The sequence below is a fragment of the Prionailurus viverrinus genome, chromosome B1 (genome assembly GCF_022837055.1).
Source record: "Prionailurus viverrinus isolate Anna chromosome B1, UM_Priviv_1.0, whole genome shotgun sequence".
Lineage (NCBI taxonomy): Eukaryota > Metazoa > Chordata > Mammalia > Carnivora > Felidae > Prionailurus > Prionailurus viverrinus.
Window position 1 is genome coordinate 104,930,772 of NC_062564.1, and position 25,452 is coordinate 104,956,223.

The following is a 25,452-nucleotide window of genomic DNA, read 5'->3' on the forward strand; positions in this document are numbered from 1 at the left end:
TTTCAAACTTATTTTAAGAAATGACTTTCTGAATAAGGGAGCCTTGCCGTAACAGTTGGCAGTTAGGAGTTATTTTGTAATTTTTATTTTAGCTCTTGAGATTTGATACTTCAGACCTAAGGCGGGTAGAATGCCTTTGATAGCAGTGTGACCTTTTTTGTATTAAGGTTATACAGTCGAGCAAGTTGTGTAGCCATGTGGCCACATGTCTTTATTTTCTTCTGAGGTGACCAGAGACTTTGCCACAGGCTAAATATAAACCTTTTTCATGAGGCATCCACCCAAAATAAGAAACTCAATAATTTTTAAATGATCCTTTTATTTACCTCACCCAAGTATATTATTTTCCATGGACACATGCTTTTTGGGTTTCAAGGAGACTATACACTTTACAAATAGATTATTTCCTATAAAGTTTTATTTCTCTATTAAGTAAACAAAGAGGCACCCACCCTCTACACTTGTATAGAGGCCTTCATAATGAGAAACAGTTGAATTTAAAAAAAAAAAAAGGTTGTTTGTCTTATATAAAGTTCAGGATAGATTCTCTTTGACTTTATTTATTTATTTTAATATGAAATTTATTGTCAAATTGGTTTCCATACAACACCCAGTGCTCAGCCCAACAGGTGCCCTCCTCAATGCGCATACCTACTTCCCCTCCCTCCCACCCCTCCATCAACCCTCAGTTTATTCTCAGTTTTTAAGAGTCTCTTATGGTTTGCCTCCCTCCCTCTCTTTTTTTTTCCCCTTCCCCTCCCCCATGGTCTTCTGTTAACTTTCTCAGGATCCACATAAGAGTGAAAACACATGGTATCTGTCTTTCTCTGTCTGACTTATTTCACTTAGCCTAACACTGTCCAGTTCCATCCACATTGCTACAAAAGGCCAGATTTCATTCTTTCTCATTGCCAAGTGGCTTTCCATTGTATATATAAACCACAACTTCTTTATCCATTCATCAGTTGAGGGACATTTAGGCTCTTTCCATAATTTGGCTATTGTTGAGAGTGCTGCTATAAACATTGGGGTACAAGTGCCCCTGTGCATCAGTACTCCTGTATCCCTTGGGTAAATTCCTAGCAGTGCTACTGCTGGGTCATAGGGTAGGTCTATTTTTAATTTTTTGAGGAACCTCCATACTGTTTTCCAGAGCAGCTGCACCAGTTTGCATTCCCACCAACAGTGCAAGAGGGTTCCCGTTTCTCCACATCCTCACCAGCATCTATAGTCTCCTGATTTGTTCATTTTAGCCACTCGACTGGTGTGAATGGTTTTGATTTGTATTTCCCTGATGGGGAGTGACGTTGAGCATCTTTTCTTGTGCCTGTTGGCCATCCAGATGTCTTCTTTAGAGAAGTGTCTATTCATGTTTTCTGCCCAGTGCTTCACTGGATTATTTTTTTTTTTTGGGTGTGGAGTTTAGTGAGTTCTTTATAGATTTTGCATACTAGCCCTTTGTCCGATATGTCATTTACAAATATCTTTTCCCAGTCCGTCGGTTGTCTTTGACTTTAGAAAAATAGGTGACTATATTCAGGTTCTCCAGGGAAACAGAACTAGTAGGAGAGAGATTTATTCTGAAGAATTGGCTCACACAGTGATGGGGGCTGAGAATTCCAGCAGTGTTATGTCTGCAAGGTTGGAGACCCAGGAAAACCAGTGATATAATTCAGTTTGAGTCTAAAGGCCTGAGAACAGAGGAGCTGATGCTTGAAATCCAAGTCCAAGGGCCTGAGAAGATGAGATGAGATATTCCAACTTCATAGGAAGCAAAAAAGGCATGTTCTTCCATCCTCTACCTTTTGTTCTATTCAGGCCCTGGACAGATGCATCATGTCCACCCACATTGAAGAAGAAAGTCTACTGAGTCCACTGATTCAGTGCTCATCTCATCCAGAAATACTTTCACAGACATACACAGAAATAGTGTTTAGTGTGTCTAGTCAAGTGAGACGTAAAATTAACCATCACAAGTGACTAAAAAAAGTAGTTAAGTATGTACTTTCATTATCTATCGTTGTGTTATTAGGGAGCATGTGCAAACTACTAACATCCTTGTGTCATTAAACTTTAAAAACTATGTATTTCAATTATTTATGTGCCTATCCTCTCCATCAGGCTATTAGTTCTTGAGTCGTCATCATCATCATAGCTACCATCTAGTGATTGCTGAACAAGAACCTGGTTTACATATCTTGTTAAGTGAGTGAATGAATCAATCAGTAGATTCTGGAAAATCTAAAGTTTTAGAGAGCCTATAATCTAGCCTGAAATAACATAACCCAAACTCCTTCAGTATCCAATAAGATTTTGCTTTCTTTATTCTTAAAATGATTATGAAACTAGAAATAACTTAATATTGATGAAATACATAAAGAAGCATAGGGCTAGAGAGAAACCAGGTTCAACTTCCAGCTCCATGATCTCAGGCAAATCTGTGACTTCTCCGTGTCTCAGATTCTTTATGTATAAAAAGAGGATAATAGAAGAATTTACCCTGCAGAGTTGTGAGTGGAGTTCCTGGTACCTATGTGCCCAGGAAGTATTAGTTGTTAGTAGTGGTAACAGTGGGAGGAAAATCAGTTCTCAGTCTAGTAGTAGCAGCATCAAGATTTTGATGTACCTTGTCATGTTCCAAGTCTTTTTGCCTGAGCCCTTCTAATAATGTGCACTTCAATGAAGTATACACTCATTTTTTAAATTAGTCTAAGTGGAAGAGGTAGGTGGACTATCTGGAAGAAAAATGTACTATGTGTTGTAAGAACAAGTGTAAACCTTTGTTTAAAGTTTAAACAGTTTTCTACTCAAGGGCAGTAATCTAGAATTGACCATTTTGAGTAACTTCTTGCCAGAGTTGCTAGGATATTGGTCATCGCTTTCCCATCATGAGTTTCCAGTGTTCTTTGAAGTGAATGAATCAAACTTTAATGAGACTTAAGACAAGCTGAAGCTGATTGTTAAAAAACTATAGTAATGAAATATTTATTGTGCAGATGAAAAGAATTCAACTATATTTAAAATTTTTTAAAGCAAATAAAATTCATAATTGAACTATAGGGTAAGAAAGCATATTCTATAATATATCTGTTGTTTCTGACACAGCATGGTTCATTATTGATGTTAACATTTGTATTATAACTCTTTGCCAAATTAAATTAAATTAAATTAAATTAAATTAAATATTATGGAGAACTGGCTAGGTGCTTGATGATATCAAAAAGATTTTCATTCACACATTTATACTTACCTCCTACTCTATGTGGGCTCCACATAACAATAAATAAGTCTCTACCCTCTTCGAACTTGAATAGTGAAGGACTGTATGTATAACATAATTATACAATATTATATGATTATAATCAGAAAAAAGGCTATAACTTTAAAGTGTAAGGCATTGTGAAATTATATAATATAGAGACATTCTAGAATATCTAGAATGGTCTGAGGTATATGTAGTAATTCACATAAGAGATGTGGCAAGTCTGTGATTTCATACTACACTGTAATTCAGCAACCTGCAAGGTAAGATTGAATCTAGGTTTTGGCTACATTAATGCTTCAAGAAATAGAATGTTTAGATTTGCAATCAAGATCCAGAGCTCACTGCCTCCCATGGACACACCAAAACTACAACTACATATAAAACAACTTATCAGGGTGCCTGGGTAGCTCAGTCGATTAAGCGTCTGACTTCGGCTCAGGTCATGATCTCATGGTTTGTGAGCTCAATCCCCACGTCAGGCTCTGTGCTGACAGCTCAGAGCCAGAAGCCCACTTTGGAATCTGTGACTCCCTCTCTCTGCCCTTCTCCCGCTCACATTCTGTCTCTCAAAACAAAAAATTGTTTTTGTTTAAAAACAACTATCTCCAAGAACAACTTGAAGACTAGCAGACCTAAGATTTTACACAACTAAGGATATAAAGAAATAGTCGCATCAAGATGACCAGGAGTGGCGAAGAGGCAGAGACAGTCTACTAAACTCAGGACTCACACCTCCCCAGCATGGCAGCAAATGGGAGGATATCATGACTGCAAAGGCCCTCTCTGAGGAACAGGGATCCAGTACTCACATTGGGTTCTCTGACCCAGGAAACCTGCACTGGGAAGATGAGCTCCCATAACATCTGGCTTTGAAAACCAGTGGGGCTTAAGTCCAGGAGAGCCAGAAGACAGCAGGAAATCAAGACTCCACTCATAAAGGGCATGTGCACAGTCTCACTTGCTCTGAGTCCCAGAGCAGAGGCAAGAGTTTGAAAAGTACCTGTGTTACATGTGAATGAGATTTATTGACTAATTTAATTGACTAAATTTAAGGCACAGAACTAATTTGGGATCTGTTGGAACTTTATCCAGGGATAGAAGTACTGTGAATGCCATTTTTTTTTCACTCCCCTTTTACCTACTTGTCCCCAGTAGCTGCCCTACCTAGCAGGTGCTGTTTCTGACACTATCCATCTACAGTGCTAGCACTGCTTGCCCTACCCTGGCATTTCCCTGCAAATTGCCTCACCCAACCCACCAGCTCTGGCCAGTGCTCCTCTCAAGTGGCTGTCTGCCTCACCACACCTGATGGGTGGCCTTGGTGACAGTGGCACTGCCCCAGGTAACCTCACCCCACCACAACCAGTGATTGGCCCTCCACCCTGCCACACCCAGAGGGTGGTGTTGGGTGGGATGGGTAACCAGGAGAGTTTCCACTACAGGGCCCCACAGGATAGTTTCTATATAGAGCTACTCCTTTGAGACAAGGAGACATAACTGATCTACTCAATATATAGAAGCAAACACAGAGAGTCAGGGGGCAAAATGAAGAGACAGAAAAACATGTTCCAAATGAAAGAACAAGACAAAACTGCAGAGAACAAATAAATGAAATAAACAATCCACCAGATAAAAAGTTCAAAGAAATGGTCATAATGATGCTTATTGATCTTGGGAGAAGAATGGTTGAATACAATGAGAACTTCAACAGAGAGACAGAAAATACAAAAGAGAGCCAATCAGCTGAAGAATACAATAACTGAAATGAAAAGCTAGAATCAACAGCAGATGCAGAAGATGCAGAAGTACAGATTCGCTAAGATTGGGGAGAATCACCCAATGAGAACAAAAAGAAAAGAAAATTTTTAAAAGTGACAATAGTTTAAGGGACAACATTAAGCATACTAACACTCACATTATAGGGGTTCCAGAAGGCGAAGAGAGAGAGAGAGAGAGGGACAGAAAACCTGCTTGAAGAAATAATGCCACAAAACTTCCCTAACCTGGTGAAGGAAGAAAACACTCAACTCCAGGAAGCACAGAGAGCCCCAAAAAGATGAACCCAAAGACACCCATACCAAGACACATTATAATCAAGATGTCTCAAGTTAAAGATAAAGAGATAATCTTAAAAGCAGCAAGAGAAAAACAACTAGTTACATACAAGGGAGCCCCTATAAAATTATCAGCTGATATTTCAGCAGAAACTTTATAGGCCAGAGGGAGTGGTATGATATATTCAAACTGCTGAAAGGAAAACAACAACAACAATAATATTCTACCTGGCAAGGTTATCATTCAGCATTGAAGGCGAGATAAGGAGATTCCTCAATAAGCAAAAGCTAAAGGAGTTTATCACCACTAAACTGACCTTACAAGAAACTTTAAAAGATACTTCATTAAATGGAAAAGGAAAAGCCATAATTAGCAATAAGAAAATTATTTAAAAAAATCTCACTGGTATAGGTAAAGATATAGTAAAGGTACTAGGTCAACCACTTATATAACTATTATGGAGTTTAAAAGACAAAAGTAATAAAAATTTTCTATATCTACAATAATTATTCAAAGAATACACAAAATATGTGTAAAATATGATGTCAAAAAATGTATTGGGGAGAGTGAAAATCTAGTGCTTTAGAATGTGCTTGAACTTTAGTGACCATCAACTTAATACAGACTGGTATATACCTAGGAAGTTATATATGAACTTTATGGTAACCACAAATGAAATGCCTACAATAGATATACAAAAAATTGAGAGTAAGGAATAAAAACATGACCCTAAAGACAGTCACAAAATCATACGGGAAGAAAGCAAGAGAAAAAGGAACAGAGAACTACAAAAACAACCAGAAAACAATCAACAAAATGGCAAGAAGTACATATCTACATATCTGTCAGTAATTAAATGTAAATAGACCTAATGCTCCCATCAAAAGAAATAGGGTGACTGAATAGATTAAAAAAAAAAAAGACCAACTTATACATTACCTACAGAGACTCACTTGAAATGTAAAAACATACACAGGGGTGCCTGGGTGGCTCAATCAGTTAAGCATTCAAGTCTTGATTTCAGCTCAGGTCATGATCCCAGGGTGGTGAGATTGAGCCCTGCATCAGGCTCTCTGCTGAGCATGGAGCCTGCTTAAGATTCTCTCTCTGTCCCTCTGCCCCCTCCCCTGCTCTTTCTCTCTAAAAAAATAAAAGCACACATAGACTGAAAATGAAGGAATGGAAAAAGATATTTCATGCAGATAGAAGCAAAAAAAAAAAGCAAAATAGACTTTAAAACAAAGATTGTAACAAGAAAAAGAAAGGCATGACATAATGATAAAGGGATCACTCCAACAAGAGGGTTATCAAGTGTCTTTTCCAACCACAACTGTATGAACTAGAAATGAATTACAAGAAGAAAAGTGGAAAAAATACAGACACATGGAGACTACACAATATGCTACTAAACAACCAATGGGTCAGTGAACAAATCAGAGGAAAGAAAAAAATTCCTAGAGATGAGTGAGAGAGTCGGATGCTTAACCGACTGAGGCACCCAGTCACCCCCAATGGCATTTTTTACAGAACTCAAACAACTAATTCTAACATTTGCATGGTACCACAAAAGCCCCCCAATAACCAAAGCAACCTTTGGAAGGAAGAGCAAAGCTGGAGGAATCACGCTTGCTGTTTTCAGACTATACTACAAAGCTGAGTAATCAAAACAGTTTACTACTGGCAAGAAACAGACACAGACCAATGCAACTGACTAAAGAGTGCAGAAATCTGTGGTCAGGAGGTTTGAGGTCAGGAGGTCAATCAATGTATTGACCTATGGTTAAATAGTCTTCAACAAAGAAGGTAAGAATATACAACGGTTAAAAGACAGTCTCTTCAGTAAATGGTGTTGAGAAAACTGGACAGCTATGTGCAAAAGAATGAAACTGGGCCACTTATACTATATACAAAAATAAACTCAAAATGGATTAAAGACTTAAAGGTCATAGTGGAAACCATAAGACTCTTAGAAGAAAACATAGGCAATAAACTCTGACATCATCTGTCTCCTCAGGCAAGGGCAACAAAAGCAAAAATAAACAAGTGGGACTATATCAAACAAGAACGGTTTTACATAACAAAACCAAAACAAAAAGGCAGCCTACTGAGTGGAAGAAGATATTTGCAAATAACTTGTCTCTAGCTGTGAAAGTCCTACATGGCATCTTCTTCCAATAGAAGGTGCTTCCTCTCTATTGGAAACCTGTTGTTTAGTGTAGCCACCTTCATTAATTATCTTCACTAGATCTTCTGGAGAACTTCCTGCAGCTTCCACATCAGCACTTGCTGCTTCACCTTGCACTTGATGTTATGAAGAATTTTCTTTCTTTAAACCTCATGAGCCAACCTCTGCCAGCTTCAGACTTTTCTTCTGCAGCTTCTTCACCTCTCTCAGCCTTCACAGATCTGAAGAGAGTTAAGGTCTTGCTCTGGGATTAGGCTTTGATTTAAGGTAATGTTGTGGCTGGTTTGATCTTCCATCCAGACCGCTAACGCTTTCTCCATATCAACAAGAAGGCTATTTCACTTTCTTATCATTTGTGCCTTCGCAGGACTAGCACTTTTACTTTCCTTCAAGAACTTTTCCTTTTCATTCTCAACTTGGCTAACTAGAGCAGGAGGCCTAGCTTTTGGCCTACCGTGGCTTTTGACATACCTTGCTCACTAAGTTTAATCATTTCTATCTTTTGATTCAAGTGAGAGATGTGCAGCTCATCCTTTCACTTGAACACTTAGAGGGCACTGCAGGGTTATTAATTGACCTCATTTCAATATTGTTGTGTCTCGGGGAATAGGGAGGCCTGAGGAGAGGGAGAGAGAGAGAGATGGTGGAACAGCGGGCTGGTGAAGCAGTCAGAACACATACCACATTTACCGACTAAGTTTACCATCTTATGTGAGCACAGTTTGTGGTACCCCAAAGCAATTACAGTAGTAATATCAAAGATCACTTACCACACAGATCATTATAACACATAGAATAATAATGGGAAAGTTTGAAATATTGTGAAAATTACCAAAATGTGACACAGAGACATGAAGAGAGCAGATGCTGTAGGAAAAAATGGTGCTGACAGATTTCTCGATGCAGGGTTGGCATTAATCTTCAACTGTTTAAAAAAACAGACAAACACAATGTCTGCAAAATGCAGTAAAACAAAGTATGCCTGTAGTTCACTGAAGAAACCAAAACTAAGCTAGAACCCTGGCCACAAAGGGAGCAGAGAAGTATATTTTTGAGTTTTCTAAACTCTTCAAAAAAATGAAGGCTCACCAATAGAAGGTTGAAATAGATGCTGATGGAGTCTGGCTATAGTATCTCCCAAAGGGATGTACCAGTGAATGTCTCCCTGGTGCAGCTGGGAAGGATAAGAAAAGAACTAGCTATATGAAAACTTGGGGAGATGCATTCTAAGAGGAGGAAAAACAGTTAAAGAGGCCTGGAAGTGAGAAAGAGTATTAACCAACCTTAAAAACAAATGGCAAAAGTATAGACCCCCTCCCCCCACAAAAAAAAAAAAAAAAAAAACCATGGTGATTTCAGGAAACTCAAATTTTCATTTAGAGCATTACTACACTAAGTAAAGAGGCTGCCACATACCCAGTCTAATCCTCCTCTACACTCATGCAGAGAGTGGTCCTCTGTTTAGCCAGGAGTTGTGGAAGATCCCTTTCTCTCATGTGTCAAGAAGCCTGACAGTGACACAAATGTGGAATCGAGCATGAAAAACACAACATAGCCACAACAGCTACGGTGCATCCATCCATTTACCTTAAATGATGAGAGGGTCGGAGAGAGAGATTGAGCCTGGTACAGGAAGGTCAGTGGCAAGATTCAGGTGCCCCATACAGGGTGGCTTCTGGTTCCAAAAGAGAAGACAATAAGAGGTCCTGGAGTCCTGTTGCCAGAGAGATAAATATACCATAAATTCAGAATATTAAACCTTAGAGACACTCTAGTCCACCCCTGCCCCTTCATTTTACAGGTGAGAATTTGACAGAGTGGTTGAACATCTTGTTGAGGGTGATAAAGTCTGTGGAACATCGGGACTAGAACCCCATAATAGCAAACATACCGTTTTACCATGTGCTTCACTTTAAAGCCCCTCTTTTCATGGTCATTATCTAATGCTGAAATGCAAATGTGGTAGCTAATCTAGGATTTTGTTAGCTGGTGGTCAGTTTAACATTTAGCTCCATATCCGTCAAGATGGTGTTCAGAACAACTGCTTTTGAGTAACGATGGCAGAGAAATGAAAGTATTTTAAAAATTCTGAATACTACTACTTCCTTTAACCCAATCCAGCCCTACTCCCAAGGATGTGTTTCGTTCCACCCTTAGTGAATTTCACTGCCAAAGTTGGTTGTGTTTTTTAAAATTTTTGCAAAAATGGTGAAAAACAGCCACAGCTTTAGAAAAGAGGGTCATAAAAAACAGGAAGTCATAAAAACGTGACTTAAATGAAGAATCCCCTCTAAAGTGTCATGAAAGCTAGCCTAGTTTCTTCATTAGGTTGAGTGGCAGATCCAATTATAGAAGAAAAATGATATTATACTATTGACCTTTTTACCAGATTGAATCTTTAACCCACTGGGCTTCGTGTATTTTTTGCATTCCATATTTGGTTATTTTTGACACAGATTAAACTCCCAACTCTAGAAGAGCTCAACGATATTTGAATTAAACAATAAAATATCTAAACACTGTTGCCTGGGGAGTCACAGGCATTATGCTTCCATGTAGAGGAATAACCGGTATTTGTTGGGATTAGATGGTATGATAGTTGAATTGGATTATGCAACCAGAAGACACATACCCATTTATAAAATGTGCTTTATAAAATCTTTTTAAAAATGTTATTTCTGCTAGTCTTCAATACCACGATGCAATAAGTTATATTATCCCCTAAAGTCACTTAACAAAATAAGGTGTCACTAAAAGAAGTGATTGTGAAAATCCAGAGTTATATATAACATAGCCTATCCCAGAAATACCACAAACCCTATTCTCTGCTATTAGTAAACTGTAGAATATTTTGTTTTATAAAATGGGAAGTAATATTTACAGGTAATATGTTTTATCTAAAGTCACCTTTATCCCAAGACCTTTCGAGAAAAACGGAAAGTTGAATTGTCTTATGATGGTCAAAGAAGCAGTTTACAAGGGCTATAAATGACATCCAACTTTCTTATGGCTTGTTAGCAATCAGTTCTGAGAATTCTGAACCCATGTATCACTGACCACCAGGTTCTGAAGGAAAATGTTTATACCTCCCCACTGGATCATCTCTGAAAGGTTGAGTCGGTGGTGTGGTGTGATAGAACAAGCAAAAGATTCTTTTCTCTCACTAGAGGGTTTGGGAATTAGAGTGTCAAGGGGAGAGGCACAAGCTGTGTTGGCTGCCTTTGTCCCATAGCTTTTAGAATATCCTTTGTGGAAGGAGAGAAAGAAAACTTCTTCCATAAGAATAATGGTGCCCTAAGGAAAAAACACCTGTTCTCTTGTTGAGTGCAGTCTGTTTAAGGGAAACAGCAGCAATCTGCCTGGAGTTAAAAGGTGGGCTTATTCCCACCTCCACACTTCTGAGCTGCGCTCTAGTTGACTGCTCCAATCTCTGATGTTGGAGGCCCGTGTAAACAATGAAGCCCTTTATCTAAACATTTAAATCCTCCTCTCTTCCCCTGTTTCAGCCCACGCAGTAGCCTGTGGAATTGACTTAACAGAAGGCATATTTTCTCGTGAATTTTGGGCTTGGGAAAAAATTCTTAGTTTGGAATATGAAGAGGGGGGCATTAACTTAAAGTTTAAACATGCCTGGTATACATGAGTACAATATAAATGTCAAGCGAGCAGGAGAATGGGCTAGCACCCCAAGATTGGTTGGGGAAAGCTGTGGATTGCTTCATGAGATTTTATTATTTTGATCTTTTTACTTCCCAAAAGATGGAGGTAAAGTGGAGTAGTGATATCCTAGATACTCATAGGAAAAGTAAGGGGTTTGGAGGGAGATGAGGAAAAGACATTAAGGGGAAGAAATCGGGTTCAGATTTCCTAATTTGTCTTCTCTCTGCCTGGCACCAAGTTAAAGCCTCTTTTCATCAGGTAGATTGCAGTCAATCTGGCTAAAGCAGTTGAAGTGCTGGGAGGGGATGGCCAAGGGGGTGAAGGAATGGGGTTCCTGCATGTTCTGATGCCCACAGGGGCCTGATAGGAAATCTAAGAGACGAGCCTGAAAGTTCTGCTCAGTCTGAGGGAGCCAGGTGCCCTGGCCTTGGCCAGTGTTGCTTCATGAGAATTGGGGCTCAGAATGGCCTGATTTTTCTGAAGCCAGAAATCCTTTTTTGCTGTCGTTGTTAAAATCTCCCAAATTTTTAAATAGTATAACAGATTGGAATGTATTTGCCAGGTCGGCTAGTTTTCCAACTCAAGTTAATGGGCTTCCCCCTCTTTGGAGGTTTTGGGACCTTAAAACTGGAACTTATGACTCATAGAAAGTGAAGGGAATAAAATTTTTCCCTCTCACTCATTTAATAAATGTTCATGTCAACAAATACCAAAGCTGTATCCATCAGTAGTCACAGTGGATACAGAGATGGGTACAAAGATACAGTCCTGCCTATAGATCCCACTGTACTTAGGAGACAGATAAACGGGAAATTACATTATCGTGAACTTCCTGTAATTAAACAGGTATTCCCCAGGTGGGGTCCGCTCTGAAGGGCATCCAGTCCTTTTTTGGATGGGAGCTGTGTCTTAAAGGAGTCCATCAGTTAAAGAAAGTAGGTACTTTATCGGAGAAGCAGGAGGTACAAAAAGCAGGTGAAAAAGAGCAAGGTATATGTGAAAAATTCAGGGGTGTTTACTACAATTAAATGATAATCGAATCAAAACCAATGATACTAATTAAAAAACAGATCCTCCTCCAAAAAACAAAACTGGCTTCTCAAGACCCATCCCAGATCTCCTGAGTCAGAATCACTGAGGTATTTTTTAGTAGGCACTCTAGGTGACTCATGACCAGGCTTGGGTGACTTCGTCTCTAGTAGAGATGGTGTCAAATCTGAAAATAGGATAGTTCGCCTGGATTCGAAGCTGGGCTCCATTCCTTAACTAGCTGGCTATTATGGGTAAGGCAGTTAGCCTCTTTCTGCTTAAAGCTTCTGTACCTGAAAAATAGAGCTAGAGTGTCAACTTAATAAGATTGTCTTGAGAATTCAATACTTAGAACATTATCGTTATCCTGCTCACCACTTGATTCCCAGCCCATAGTACTGGGACAGGTCCAGAATAATTACTCAGTAAGTATCGGCTGAATGACTAAGACTAAGTGGGTATAAACGGGCCAGATCACTGGAGTCCTTAGTTTTGCTTATTATTATAGGTACAACCTCAGGGTAGTCACCGTCTCTCCTCTACCTAATCTTCCTGGAACCATATTAGTTACCCACCCCTCCCCCAGTGATTCATTTGAAAAACAAAACCAAAAAACAGAAGTAGCTCCTATACCAAAAGATTTCTAGAGTACACATTAGAAAGAAAAAATAAACACAAATGCACTATTTCCCTGTAGTAAAGTGAGAAAACTTTGTGAATCACTGCTGCTTTATAAAATTAACAGCTTTATTTCATTTTGTTCTTCTCTCTTCACCTAAGGCTGCTGTTGTACCATCTGCTCAGACACTTAAAATTACTGACTTCAGTTTCAGTGACTTTGAGCTGTCTGACCTAGAAACGGCACTGTGTACAATTCGGATGTTCACTGACCTCAACCTTGTGCAGAACTTCCAGATGAAACATGAGGTAGGAATAAGTCATGTCCTTTGGAAAAGTGAAAAGTGTGTGTGTGTGTGTGTGTGTGTGTGTGTGTGTGTGTCTGTGTGTGTTAAGAGAGAATTAGTATGAATAGGGATTTTTAAGTCTCAGCAATTAATATACTGTCACCTAATGCATCCCTGAGATTTTCAAAGAAAAATGATCAACCCTAACAAGACACGTATTGGATTTTTACTATGCATCAAACACCAGGTGGCAGAATAGGGGACATTATCCCCAATAGTGGGAGCAGGATGTACAAAGCCAGGGGGACAGAGTGGGGATGGGCTGGGAGCCTTAGTGGAGGGGGAGTGAGAGTGGCAAGGGAAGCAAGTGGAGAGGAAGGTTACGATGCAAATCATATGTAACCTTGTAAGCTGTTCAGAGGAATTTGGATTTTATTCTGAAAAACAGTGGTGAGTCACTGAAGAATTTTAAACGGAAGTAACTTGATCTCATTGCAGAGGTTATGATCACACAGGCCAGGGAAGGACCAAAACAGAGTGAACTCCTTTGGAAATAAGGGAGTACAGGCGCTTGATGTGAAGCCAAGCCTGTGGTTCGAACAAGAGGGGTTACCTCTGCGGGGTGTGGATGAAAACCGATTTTAACCCCTGTTGATTACTTATTCCCCTCTCAGAAAACAGCAAGACTTCAGGCAGAATCTTCTAATACCAGCTGCAGAGTGCAGGGAAAATCTTCATAATGGCTATGTGTATTAGCATCAAAGAATAAGGGAGAATAGAAAGGATTGTTTGAAAACAAAATGTAGTAATTTACCTTTAAAGTTGTTTTTTTTTGGTTTCTTTGTTCTTTCCCTGGTCAGTTGAATTTCTAGTCTTCTTATACAGATTTCCTGTCTGGAAATTTAAATACCTTGAAGGCCTCTACTATTTAGCAATCCATTAATTCATAAAATGAAAATTTGTTAACATAAACAGTGTACCCAGCACTATGCTAAGTATTCATTTGAGCGAAGAGCTGTCCTGCTCTCAAAAGCCTCACACAGTTAGGAATGAAAACTCAGGACTAATAGAGCTAACGGTAATATAGTGTCATTTATGGTATTCTTGGGGTATTCTTTCTTAAATTTAGCCAAACTTTCTATTACTCTTGGATGAAAACAAAGAACTACTATCTGTGAAGTCTAATTAATACTTCACTCTTACTAAAACATGTTGATTAAGGGATATCATGTCATTTGATTATTTCAAGAAGCCCTCAAGAAAGGTTCTCTGGTTGTTATTGTCTGTGTTTTCAAATGAAGAAATTCAGATAGCATGATAAGAGTAAAAAGGTCATGAATTTTGAGTTATAGCCCTACTAGTGAGTAGCTCTTATTTCCTTAAGCACTTAATCTCTCAAGTTCTCAGTTTCACAGTCTGTTAGTTGGGGATAATGGTATGACTTCCTTATGAGGGTCTTGTGAGAATGACACATGCATCGATGTGATTGTCTGTTTGTATGCATGTGTATGTGTGTAGATGGTGTTTTGCTGCTTAACACAGTACCTAAGACAGTTATAGAGTACATGTCACTTCTTCCTTCCTTCAGCCAAATTTGACAATGGTTGTATCACCCCATCCAATTTCTCTACTCTAGGTTATAGGGCTCATTTAAAAAAAATTAATGTTTATTTTTGAGAGAGAGAGAGAGAGAGAGAGAGCGAGCAGGGGAGGGGCAGAGAGAGAGGGAGACACAGAATCCAAAGCAGGCTCCAAGCCATCAGCACAGAGCCTGACGCGGAGCTTGAACCCACCAACCATGAGATCATGACTTGAGCCCAAGTCAGACCCTCAACCCACTGAGCCTCCCAGGCGCCCTTTATAGGGCTCATTTTTAATAGCCTTTTCTATTAATGGAATAAAGACCTCATTTAAGGCCAGTTCTAAATGTGAATCTTGGTTCTGCTTCTTGCTAGTTACAGGACCTTAAAAAGCAAGATAACATTTCAAATCCCTTTCCATTCTCAGATTTCCTTACTTTAAACTAGCAATGATGCTGTTTAAAGGGCCTGGCGAGAACAAAGGAATGTGATCCTTTTACCTGTTTGTGAAATTCTTATAAGTTGACTTATTTCTTAAAAACCCATACGTTTTCAGATAGCATTTGAGTGTCGCATATGAAGACAGTCACTCAGAATTTCTTTAGCAATCTTTATTCTTACCTTTCCTTCAATTTTTGACTATTAGGCAGATACTTTTCCTCTGTGTCTCATTCATTTACTCTCCTTTTCTGTTTGATGAACTACTATTCTGATTCTGGCAAACATCAATTTGAATAGCAGTCATTCTGATTGACCTTCCTGCCTTAGTGACTCTTCTGTCATGTTTATTTCAGATATTCTTGTCAGTATAGTTTTAGGATGATAAAATTAAAACGTTATTGCTGGTGAGGATGTTAGCATCATGACAAAGAATATTTCCTACTGAAAGATATGTCAAGTCTTCATGTCTCTTCTTGGCTTCCAGATCTTGAGTCACTCTCCTATTAACATCACAACCATTGCTCTTGCTCATCTATGAAATGGACTCTTGACTCAACTTGAACAAATCTGCATGTGCTGTGCTTATTTTCACATTCTGTCTGTTACATGTCATTCCTCCTGAATGGACTGTCCCACTTGAAAGTCTGCCCCACTTCCTGCCACAACATGCTTTTCTCTTCCTCAGAGCCTGACTCAACCTTAGGTTTAACTTCACTCCACTTGGAGTACTGTTGAAAATTTGTTTTCTCGATTGGATTTATTTCCTTTACATGTGCACTTTTATTATTTTCACTACTGATTGAGCTTCTTGAAGGCAGGAACTGAGCTATTTTCTGTTTCTTCTCTTTCTCCCAGAGCATTTTGAGTCTGCCACCCAGGACTTAGGAAGCCTCTGTAATTGTTGGAGACTGATTCAGGGTATTGAGCATGCTCCCTAGAGTCGTCCAAATTGCACATAATTATTCAGTAGTCCTGTACAAAAGACTGTATTTCATATTTGAACATGCCAAGCATGTCCATCAAGCACTGAGCCGATCTGACCATAATTTTCCTAAATGCTGTTAAGAACATCCTGATAGCATATAAATATAGAGAGCAAACTGCTGGTTGCCAAAGGGAAAGGGGTTGGGGGGATGGGCAAAATGGGTGAGGAAGAGTAGGAGCTACAGGCCTCCACTTATGTGTGGAATGAATAAGTCACAGGAATGAATGGCAAATCATAGGGAATACAGTCAGTAATGTTGTAATAGCATTGTGTGGTGACAGATGGTCGCTACACTTGTGGTGAATACAGCATGACATATAGAGAAGTACTATGTTGTGTACCTGAAACTAATGTAACATTCTATGTTAACTATACTCAAATAAAAAAATGTTTTTAAAAGATCTCCTGATAACAGAATCTAAAACTGTATTTAAATCTAGTTTCTAACTATTATCTCCATTGGATGACCCAGTTCTCTTAGGCCCCTCTTGTTAGAAGCATAACTGAAAAGTCCATCAGGAATTGTATTTCATAAGGTCATTTTGGTCATCATTTAACATTATATGATATGTGTGCATATTTAGTTGCATCTACAGATGTATGATTAGTAAAGAGATATGTTCATAGGTTAAATTTCTGTGTTTTCCTGCATATTTTCCTTGAGTATTTAATTAATCACCAGTAATTTTCTGTAACACTTTACAGTTTCTAAGCATATGAAAGAAAGTTTAGAGCTCTTACTTAAAGTTCTGCTAATAAGATGAAGCTATCATCTTTCTAGCTGATTTTGTTCAGAAATGGTCACGATGAAAGAAACTGCAATATACTTGGTATTAACACATGTCAGTCGTAGTCACACAGAAATCCTCTGCTAAGTATGGTGACTTGGAGGTTCAAGAGCTATGGGACATTAGGGTTGCTTGTTATCAGAATTCCCTGTGAACTGTGTTATAGAACAGGAACAAAAAGACCAAAAAAGAAAAGGAAGGTTATGAGAGCACAGATTTTCTACCAAATCCCATGTAAGCAATTTCTACCAACAATGAAGAAACCTTGTTTTTGGCCTGCTTCTGCAGCCAGTCATTCTGTGTTGAATATTGTTAAAGCAACATTCTTTTCCCTGGTACTTTTTCCATATCCAGGGCAATGCTTTTTGTGTTTGAAGTATCTCCAGGGATATACGTAGGAAGAAGTACATATTTATTTTTACAGATCCCCCAAAGTATAGTAAATCATTCAGAATGGAAGAGAGGCAGACTCTGATGCTAACACAAACAAAAAATAACCATGCTCAGGGCCCGTGAGTCCCTGGGGATCTTACTGAATACACTACTTAGAAGTTGAATTAAACCCAGCTTTTGAGATTTCCGAGGTCTGTCCCTTTTTTTCCATCTTTTAAAATATGTCTTTTTCATGTGGACCCCAGGGCTTTATTTTACGTATATATTTAAACATTACTTCTTGGTAACCAAGCAGTAACTCTGCCTGAATATTTAAGCTTAGTTTAAAAGGGACAAAAGACTTGCTGATTGCATCAGGACTTGGAGCTCCATTTTGTCCTTGGACGTGTGCTGTATATGTTAGCCCCCAATCCACCCCTGACAGCCTTGCTCTGAATTGAAATTGCAGAGCAGAATTAAAAATTGTTGCAGAATTAAAAACTGGGAGCATGAAAAGAACTTGAGAGTAGCTGTTTCCATGGCTCTCTAGAAGTGAATTCATACATAACGGACCATTTGGACTCTCCTAATTGATGGCACCTGAACACAATATCTTTTAAAAAGCTAGTCAGTGCCCTCCCTACCCATGCCAAAAATACCTTAGAGCTGTCTTGCATTTTACATCTCATTTAGTTAGCATGGTGGTTAACATGGTGGGCTCTGAAGTCAGATTGCTCAAAATTGAATTTTAGCCCCACCCTTTGCGAGCAATGTGACCTTGGGCAAGTTACCTTTCTGAAAGTCGGATTCCTCACCTGTAAAATGATCAAAGTAGTAGTGCCTCCCTCGGAGTTATGAGGGTTAGATGTAAATGCTTTGGAACATAGTAAATGTGTGATAGATGTTAACAAGTATTGTTACTGCGTATGCTTTATTCCCTAAAGGTTCTTTGCAGGTGGATTTTAAGTGTTAAGAAGAATTACCGGAAGAATGTTGCCTATCATAATTGGAGACACGCCTTTAATACAGCTCAGTGCATGTTTGCTGCTCTAAAAGCAGGCAAGATTCAGGTACTTTTGAGAGCCATTTTTATATTTAAGACCTTTTCTTGCTTTAGTGGTAAAGTTTACAACATATTCTTTCAAGTTTTTTTTTTAATGTGCACTAATGATGATTGGAATATTTATTGCCAGATACAAAATAAATTACATCTTATTAATTGAAGAAGACTAGCATGGCAAAATATTTAGTTATTGATTTTCTTTCATATGTAACCTACATGGCATATTTTTTTAAATCTTTAAAATTACTTCACGTTAAATTTAATAGTCTTTGGGCAAAGAAATACCTTCTCCAGAGGAAATTTCTACCATATAAGAAAAATAATCAGATTTCTCGTGTCCACATTCAACCTGTTCCATAGTAGAATTCCTCAAAATCCACCCACGTGACTTCATAGATAGGTCCAGGGTTCTCTATCGCATATTCTCTGGAGCCCTCAGTTAAATCTTCTAAGTACTATGTCATGGAAACCGTTTTCATATCATATACATTGACCATAGGATGTTACAAGGAAGATCAATACAGGGAACATTCAAGTAATTCATTGCTTTCCAGGCCAAATTTTATCCATATCTCTGTCCTTAGATTCTAACGTCAGTGGGAATTGACTAGTTATTCTAGGTAAGTGATTCCAGGCATCCATCATATCACTGCTTTTAATTCAGAGCTTCCATGCTCTTTTTTTTTAAAGTAAATTCTAAAAATGGTATCCTCTGTCTCTACTTCCCTAGGGTGCACACTGGCTAGAGCTAAGAGAAGGAATTGTTGTCCAAGAAGCCATATGCAATACCATAGTAGTATTTTCCTGCCATAGCAACGTTTGTAAGAAATAGGGTAAACTTCTTTTGAGCTATGGAAAGGTCATCAGGATTATACCACTGAAAACTATCCTTGCTTTTTATGAAGAATAACAAAATCAGGATCTTTTTCTCTGTCATCAACATATAACATGGCGAGTTGAGAGTTTCCAGCAGAGTGGAGCTGATAATTTCAACTTATTTTCTTACTGATGAAGGAGAACAGTAGTGTAAATAATACAAATGGCAGATATTACAAAAATAACCTATGTTTGGCTTTAGAATATATTGTGCAACTTTTTAAAGCCAGATTTTCATTCCCAATCCTCTTACTTTCTATTGTTTTGCTTACTGTTCACATTGTCTGTGTTCCTTAGGGATACGACAACTGCTGGCAGAGAGTGAGAGCAGCAGAATCTTCAGGGAACCAGAAGGCAGAGAGACAACAATTATTTAAAGTTTATTTTGATTATTCCACATACATGTAGATAATTAAGAGTTAATGGTATTTACTAGAGGTGGACAGATTATTGATTGTTGGAGGCATTTCAGCTTCTTCTGGTGAGAATGACATTTGTAGTAATCCCATTTGAAAGACAAAGTACCACTTGCTGCCTGCAGACTAGGATTCCAGCATGAGTCCTTTGCAAACATAAATAAGCATATATGAAAAGCTAGTCGGAAACACAAATACATGATTGGTGAGAAGAGGTATTCTAATGAACTTCACCAAATCGCCTTTCTCTTTCTTTCCTCTGACGTCTTTGGTCATGTAGAACAAGCTGACCGACCTAGAGACACTCGCCCTGCTGATTGCTGCTCTCAGCCACGACTTGGACCACCGTGGTGTGAATAACTCTTACATACAGCGGTAAGGCGCGTCTTCCCCAGTAAAAGAAGAAAATGTTTCTTTTAAATTGTAGGGATGTCTTTTTTTAAAGTAAGAGCAACAGCAAAATTTGATGGTACCACATTTCAATTGATCGGGGTCCTACAACATACTCTGGTTGTATTCGAGTGAAATGGAAAAAAAATAGTGTGAATCCAATGTTGTGTTGGTAACATTTCTGGCCTAAAGCTCAGAAAGTATGTTTGTTGAGAATCTTATTTCATTAGATAATTACCAAGAGTTTTGCTTTAGTGTATGCATACCCAGCTTAGGAGCTTCATTAGAAAACTAAGTCTGGTTCAAAAGAGGTGGAATTTTATCCTGGACTAGAAAAGATAATATCTGAAAAGTGCTTAGCTCAGTCCTAAGTACTTAGTAAGCACTAGTAGAAGGAGGATTTGGTGTTAGTGGAGACAGTGCAGCACAATGTTGGCAATTTGGGGCTCTGCATTCAGGCTGGATTCGAATCCTGCCTTTGCCATGCAGTTCCCGTGTGACCTTGGGCAAGGGAACTTATTTCTCTACTTTTCTCTTGTTTTCTCTATTATTCTCTATTCTCTCTTATTTCTCTGTTTGATTTCCTGATTTGTAAAGTGGAGATGATAGCGAACCTACCTCGTAGGGTTGATGTAAGTTTTAAGAGATAACACATATCAATATGAGGCGGAATGTGCAGTGCATTTTTTTTATTTCTTTTAATGTTTATGTATTTTTGAGAGAGAGAGAGAGAGAGAGAGAGAGAGAGACAGAGTGCGAGCAAGGGAGGGCAGAGAGAGAGGGAGACACAGAATCCAAAGCAGGCTGCAAGCTCTGAGCTGTCAGCACAGAGCCCGATGCGAGGCTCAAACTCATGAACCACAAGATCATGACCTGAGCCGAAGTCAGATGCTTAAGCGACTGAGCCACCCAGAGGCCCCTGTGTGGTGTATATTTAAGTGTTAAGTCTTAGCAGCAGATGCTAGTGATAGTCCTATCACCATCAGAAGCCTGCTTTCTGGCTGGTTTTGAAAGTAGATACTAACCCTTGACACAAGTGTTTCAGGCTCCCTTATGGGCCATGCTTAAAGTGACATTTGCAATGACAAATGAGATGATAAAGGTGACATCACTTTTCATCAGAGTTTTGAGCCCCTGTGACATGTTTATTTTCTTGTAGCAACTTAGTTGAAAAGCCTACATCTTAATGGCAGGATCTCTTACTACTTAGCATTTTTCTAAGTATGCAAGTGATTCAACTGATGGATAGATCTCTTAAGGAAATTCCAGATGTCTGATATCTTGAGGGAATTTCAGAGAGCTCTCTAATCACATTCCCTTTATCTAAATAAATGGAAAACTTCATGTAGAAAGAATTGTAGTGATGCAGCAACTGTGTCCTCTGCTGACCTTTGATGGGAAAAGATATCAAGCTCTTGCCTGAGTGTCAGAGACTGGCTCTTTCCTCTTAAGATCTAACGTTTTGGAGAACAGATTGGATGACATGTCCTTTGTCCTCTGTGCTTTGTCATATGATTGTGTTCCTGAGCCTGACGTTGACATGGGAGTAATTATGAAAGGGAACAATGACATGAAAAGGTGTATAAACACAGACGTAGCAGCCTAAAGATCCAAGCCAGCAGTGCTATGTTCCCTCCATACCTCAAAGCTGAACATATTATTATGGTCGCTCTAAGATGCTATGTTGCATTGCTTTAGAGTGAAAAAACACTCAGCTATATTTTACTTTGTTTATTTAAAAACAATTACCCGGAAAAACATCTGGAGAAACGTCATCTTCTCTTCAAAAAAAAAAAAAAAAGTCCTGGGAAAAATTCATAGACTGCAGAATCTTGCCTTTACACACACCACAAAGCAGACTTCCACCAAGTAATAATAACTTTAAGAAAAAAAGTTAAAGGAGTTTCAGAGGTTTTTATTTCTTCCTACATCTCTGTGGTTTGAGTAGACGAAACCAAGAATTTTCCAGGGATGTTTCTGTTTTTTTCTTTCCTTAGTGGTAAATGAGTTATATCTCAAGGAGGAATTTCTTCACCAGGGGACTCGGGAGATTCAGAGTGCCATAAACATTCCCGTATAGAGAACTAACTTGCAAAAAGGTGTACAGTGTCCAATTTCATCAGTATTCAAACACTACATAAAGAAAACCACCACAATAAAAGAAGGCACAGAAACAAAACTAATACATCAAAAAGAGAAAAAAAGCCCTCATGTGGTAGCAAAGTTAGATGCTAAACTTCTCCTGTCATTCATTCTTCTTGAATGTCTTTTCAGAAAATTAATTTAGAGTAAGATGTAAAGCAGACTATGTTTTGATTCATTATTGGTTATTTTTTGATTCCTTCCTTGATTAGGAAGACTGCCATGATGAGGAGTACGGCTACTATGCCAGTGAAATATTTGGGGAAAGAGTTCACAGCTGTGCTTTCTTCTCCCTTGTGGGTGGGTAAAAGAGGGAGTGGTTTCAGATAGATTTTAGATGATTACTTTAAAAACAGGCAAGAATAGGACAAAATGACTGAAGGACAGACATCTACTAAAGAAAGCACAATGTGGCACTCGGCTTAAGTAGAGAAACCTCTTGCAATTCAGCCTGCAGTCAGTATAAGAAGACTCTATGAGTACATTTATTTGGTTAGATTCATTCAAGTTTGGTGTTTTATAAAATACAGTGAAAGTGTCCTACATTTTGGACAGCTGGCTAATGGGCAATTACTAGGGCCTGGCATTTTGCTAGGCAGAAAGAGAGCTATAAAGTATAAAATGTGGTCCCTGCTATTAAGGAATTTTCATAGCCTCATGAAACAGTGGTGATCAATACAACAAGGTACTTAGTAAGTCCTGAATTGTTTAGTAATGTGGACTGTAAATGTTCATCAGAGAAGGAGATTGGTTAAGACCAATGCAATCCCATCTGCACTGTTAATGGAAGAACTGAGACAAAGCGTATCCCAAAGAGTGGTAGGATTTGGAGAGGAGAGAGGATGAAGTATACCAGAAACAAGATGAGGTAGGCGGGCATTCTCATGGAACAGTGCTGATGGCTGGCCTGTGCAGAGTCAGAAGGCTCACTGACCAGGGATGAAAAGTAAGAGAGTGAACAAGTAGTTGTAGGACTCTTTAGAGACAGCTATAAAACTAAGCATATTTGGTGTAGTGAAGAAACAAGGAGCCATTACAGTGAGTAATAAAGACATTGTGTAGGAAGGAAAGACCAAAAGGAAGATACAAGGTATAATGGGTAATAAATAGGACCCCAGAGTTCAGCTAGGAAGCTGTTACAGCAAGCTGAGTTTTGGTGAAAAACACATACTGACTACAGAGAGGAAGAGATGGAAGGAGAAATGTTTTTCAATTTAATATTGAACAGGGGGAAGGGATATTGTTCAATGTTGTTCAATATTGTTAATATTGAACATGAAGGAAGGGGGAAATCATGACTCCTGGTCCAAGAAACTGGAACACTCATGGAGCTATTGATGACAGTAGAACTGGGAAGTGTGTATACACTTGTGTGTATACTTAGGGAAGGAGGGACAAAAAGGACAGGAGGTAGAAGAGAAAATAATAAATAGGATGGTAGTTAGAAAAGGTAAAATGATCAAAGGAATGTTTTTTTTTCAAGATTAAGGTTCCATAAAATCAGAATAAAAGAAATTTCCTGGTAATCACACTCAGACCATGTGTCTTTGTCCTGGGAAAACTCATTCTGTACCTTGCTCTTCTCTGCTCTCTGTTAGAGGAACAGCTATAGTCATGGGCTGACGTGGTGGCAACAGAATGTCAGCAGGCACTGAGGGACCCAACAGGGCAGTAAAGACAGCACAGGAATCACAATTTGTGAAGTTCAACTGAGTAGAGTCTGTATTAGCCAAGAATGACATCATCCCTGATAAGTTTGGAGGGCTTGAGAGACTGGAGATCCAAATATGAAAAAGTACAAGTTCGAGGAGTCCTAAAGTCACTAGCTAGTAATAATAATAATAGAAGTTAACACTTTATATAGCCCTTACCATGTGGCATTGCGAACTCTTTTTAGTACTTCATATACATGAGTTCAACTAGTCCTCTGACCATGCCACAGTGGCTATGATAGTTATGGTGGTTAAGGGCCAACTTGAGTCAGATGCCTGGGTACAAAAGCAAATACTGGCTTCTCCTCTTACCATCTGACCTTGAATGAGTCATTTAACACCCCTCTTTCTATTTTCTTCTCTGTGTAATGGAATAATGACAGTATCTATCTTGTAGTTTGTTTCTTTGTTTTGTTTTTTTTTAACAAGGATTAAAAAGTATAAATAAATGTGAAGTACTTGGAACAATACCCAAGATATATTAAATGCTCTCCAGGTTTTAGCTTTTTCAAAGGGGATCCTATTAAGGACATATTAAGGACATCCTATTAAAGACTCAAGATCTTGCTTTGTCCCACGGTGAGATATGGATCAGGGAGTAGCAAAAATGCTGTGCCTGGTAGCACCTAGAAGCTGTGGAACAAAGAAGGGAATATCCATTGTTGACATGAAAAGAGACTATCTGTAGAGTCAAGGAGGTTAAGGAAGTAGGGTCAAAAGGCCAAATGAATCATCACCTTGAATACCTGTGGCATCTAATGTGATTACAGAGAATGCAGCGTAAAATAACCCCTGACTGATAGAATACAACAGTGATGATTTGGAGAGAAGTGGTCAAGTGAAGAATCAAATGGGGTTTACATGCTTACAAAGAGTAGTTAAGAGATGTGAACCCAGAGCAATATACATGTATGAGAAGCAAAATCAAGGATGGTTGTTAAGAGTCTGTAAAAGGATTCCTGGGGTGGCAAGAATTGTTTTCCTCAGAGAACTTACATTTTCTATTGATTTCTAAGGCTTCTTATTCCTAGAATGTTGTTCTGACCTTGGCACTGACTCCTAACACCACTCTAAGAGATGGACAGACTACTGCAGGACGATAGGAAAATGTAGGGAGGGTGTAAGGTCCATACGAATAGACATCATTGTGGGAATAAGATTCAGTGGAAGCGGTGGTTTAAGTGGGCCCTTCTGACAGGCTCTCATATAAAGAAGCAAGAAATAGCCTTGTGTTTGAAACAGTAAAAAGCAGTAGAATGGAGAACACATTGGTGTCCACTAATATTTCTATAAACAGGAAACTTGGGGTATGTATGCCCTTTTATGGATTCATAAATCCATATTTTTAGAATGTAAGTAAAGGCAAACACACATAATTTGCATTCATCTCTCTCATAAGCCAAGAAGTTTTTCTAATGGGAAACAGTCCTGTCTGCATTGTCTAAAAATGTAATGTGCGCCTGAAATTTTAAACATGTTTGTGTTGTATGCACCTAATTGCATCTCGGTCCAGCCTCTAACTAGGTCAGTAAGTGGATGCTGTGTGCAAAGTGCTGTGGGGTCAGGAGCCAGTGTGATGCGGTGAGAG

At 38.8% G+C, this 25,452-nt stretch overlaps 1 protein-coding gene and 1 long non-coding RNA gene across 7 annotated transcripts in view; one reads left to right on the top strand and one right to left on the bottom strand.

Moving 5' to 3' along the window:
* The window catches only part of PDE5A (phosphodiesterase 5A), a 142,078-nt gene that overhangs the window by 90,895 nt on the left and 25,731 nt on the right, over positions 1–25,452 (top strand). For all 5 annotated transcript variants that reach the window (XR_007151686.1, XM_047856812.1, XM_047856815.1 and 2 more), the window contains exons 12-14: positions 12,975–13,121; positions 18,210–18,335; positions 19,901–19,995. Coding sequence is in view for 4 of the 5 variants with exons in the window: in XM_047856812.1 (XP_047712768.1) it covers positions 12,975–13,121; positions 18,210–18,335; positions 19,901–19,995 (368 nt within the window). In the remaining variant the exon portion in view is untranslated. The remainder of the gene's footprint in view (positions 1–12,974; positions 13,122–18,209; positions 18,336–19,900; positions 19,996–25,452) is intronic.
* Positions 1–25,452, bottom strand: part of LOC125164223 (uncharacterized) — a 135,502-nt gene that overhangs the window by 18,628 nt on the left and 91,422 nt on the right. For both annotated transcript variants that reach the window (XR_007151687.1, XR_007151688.1), the window contains exon 7: positions 9,093–9,219. This is a non-coding gene — a long non-coding RNA (uncharacterized LOC125164223). The remainder of the gene's footprint in view (positions 1–9,092; positions 9,220–25,452) is intronic.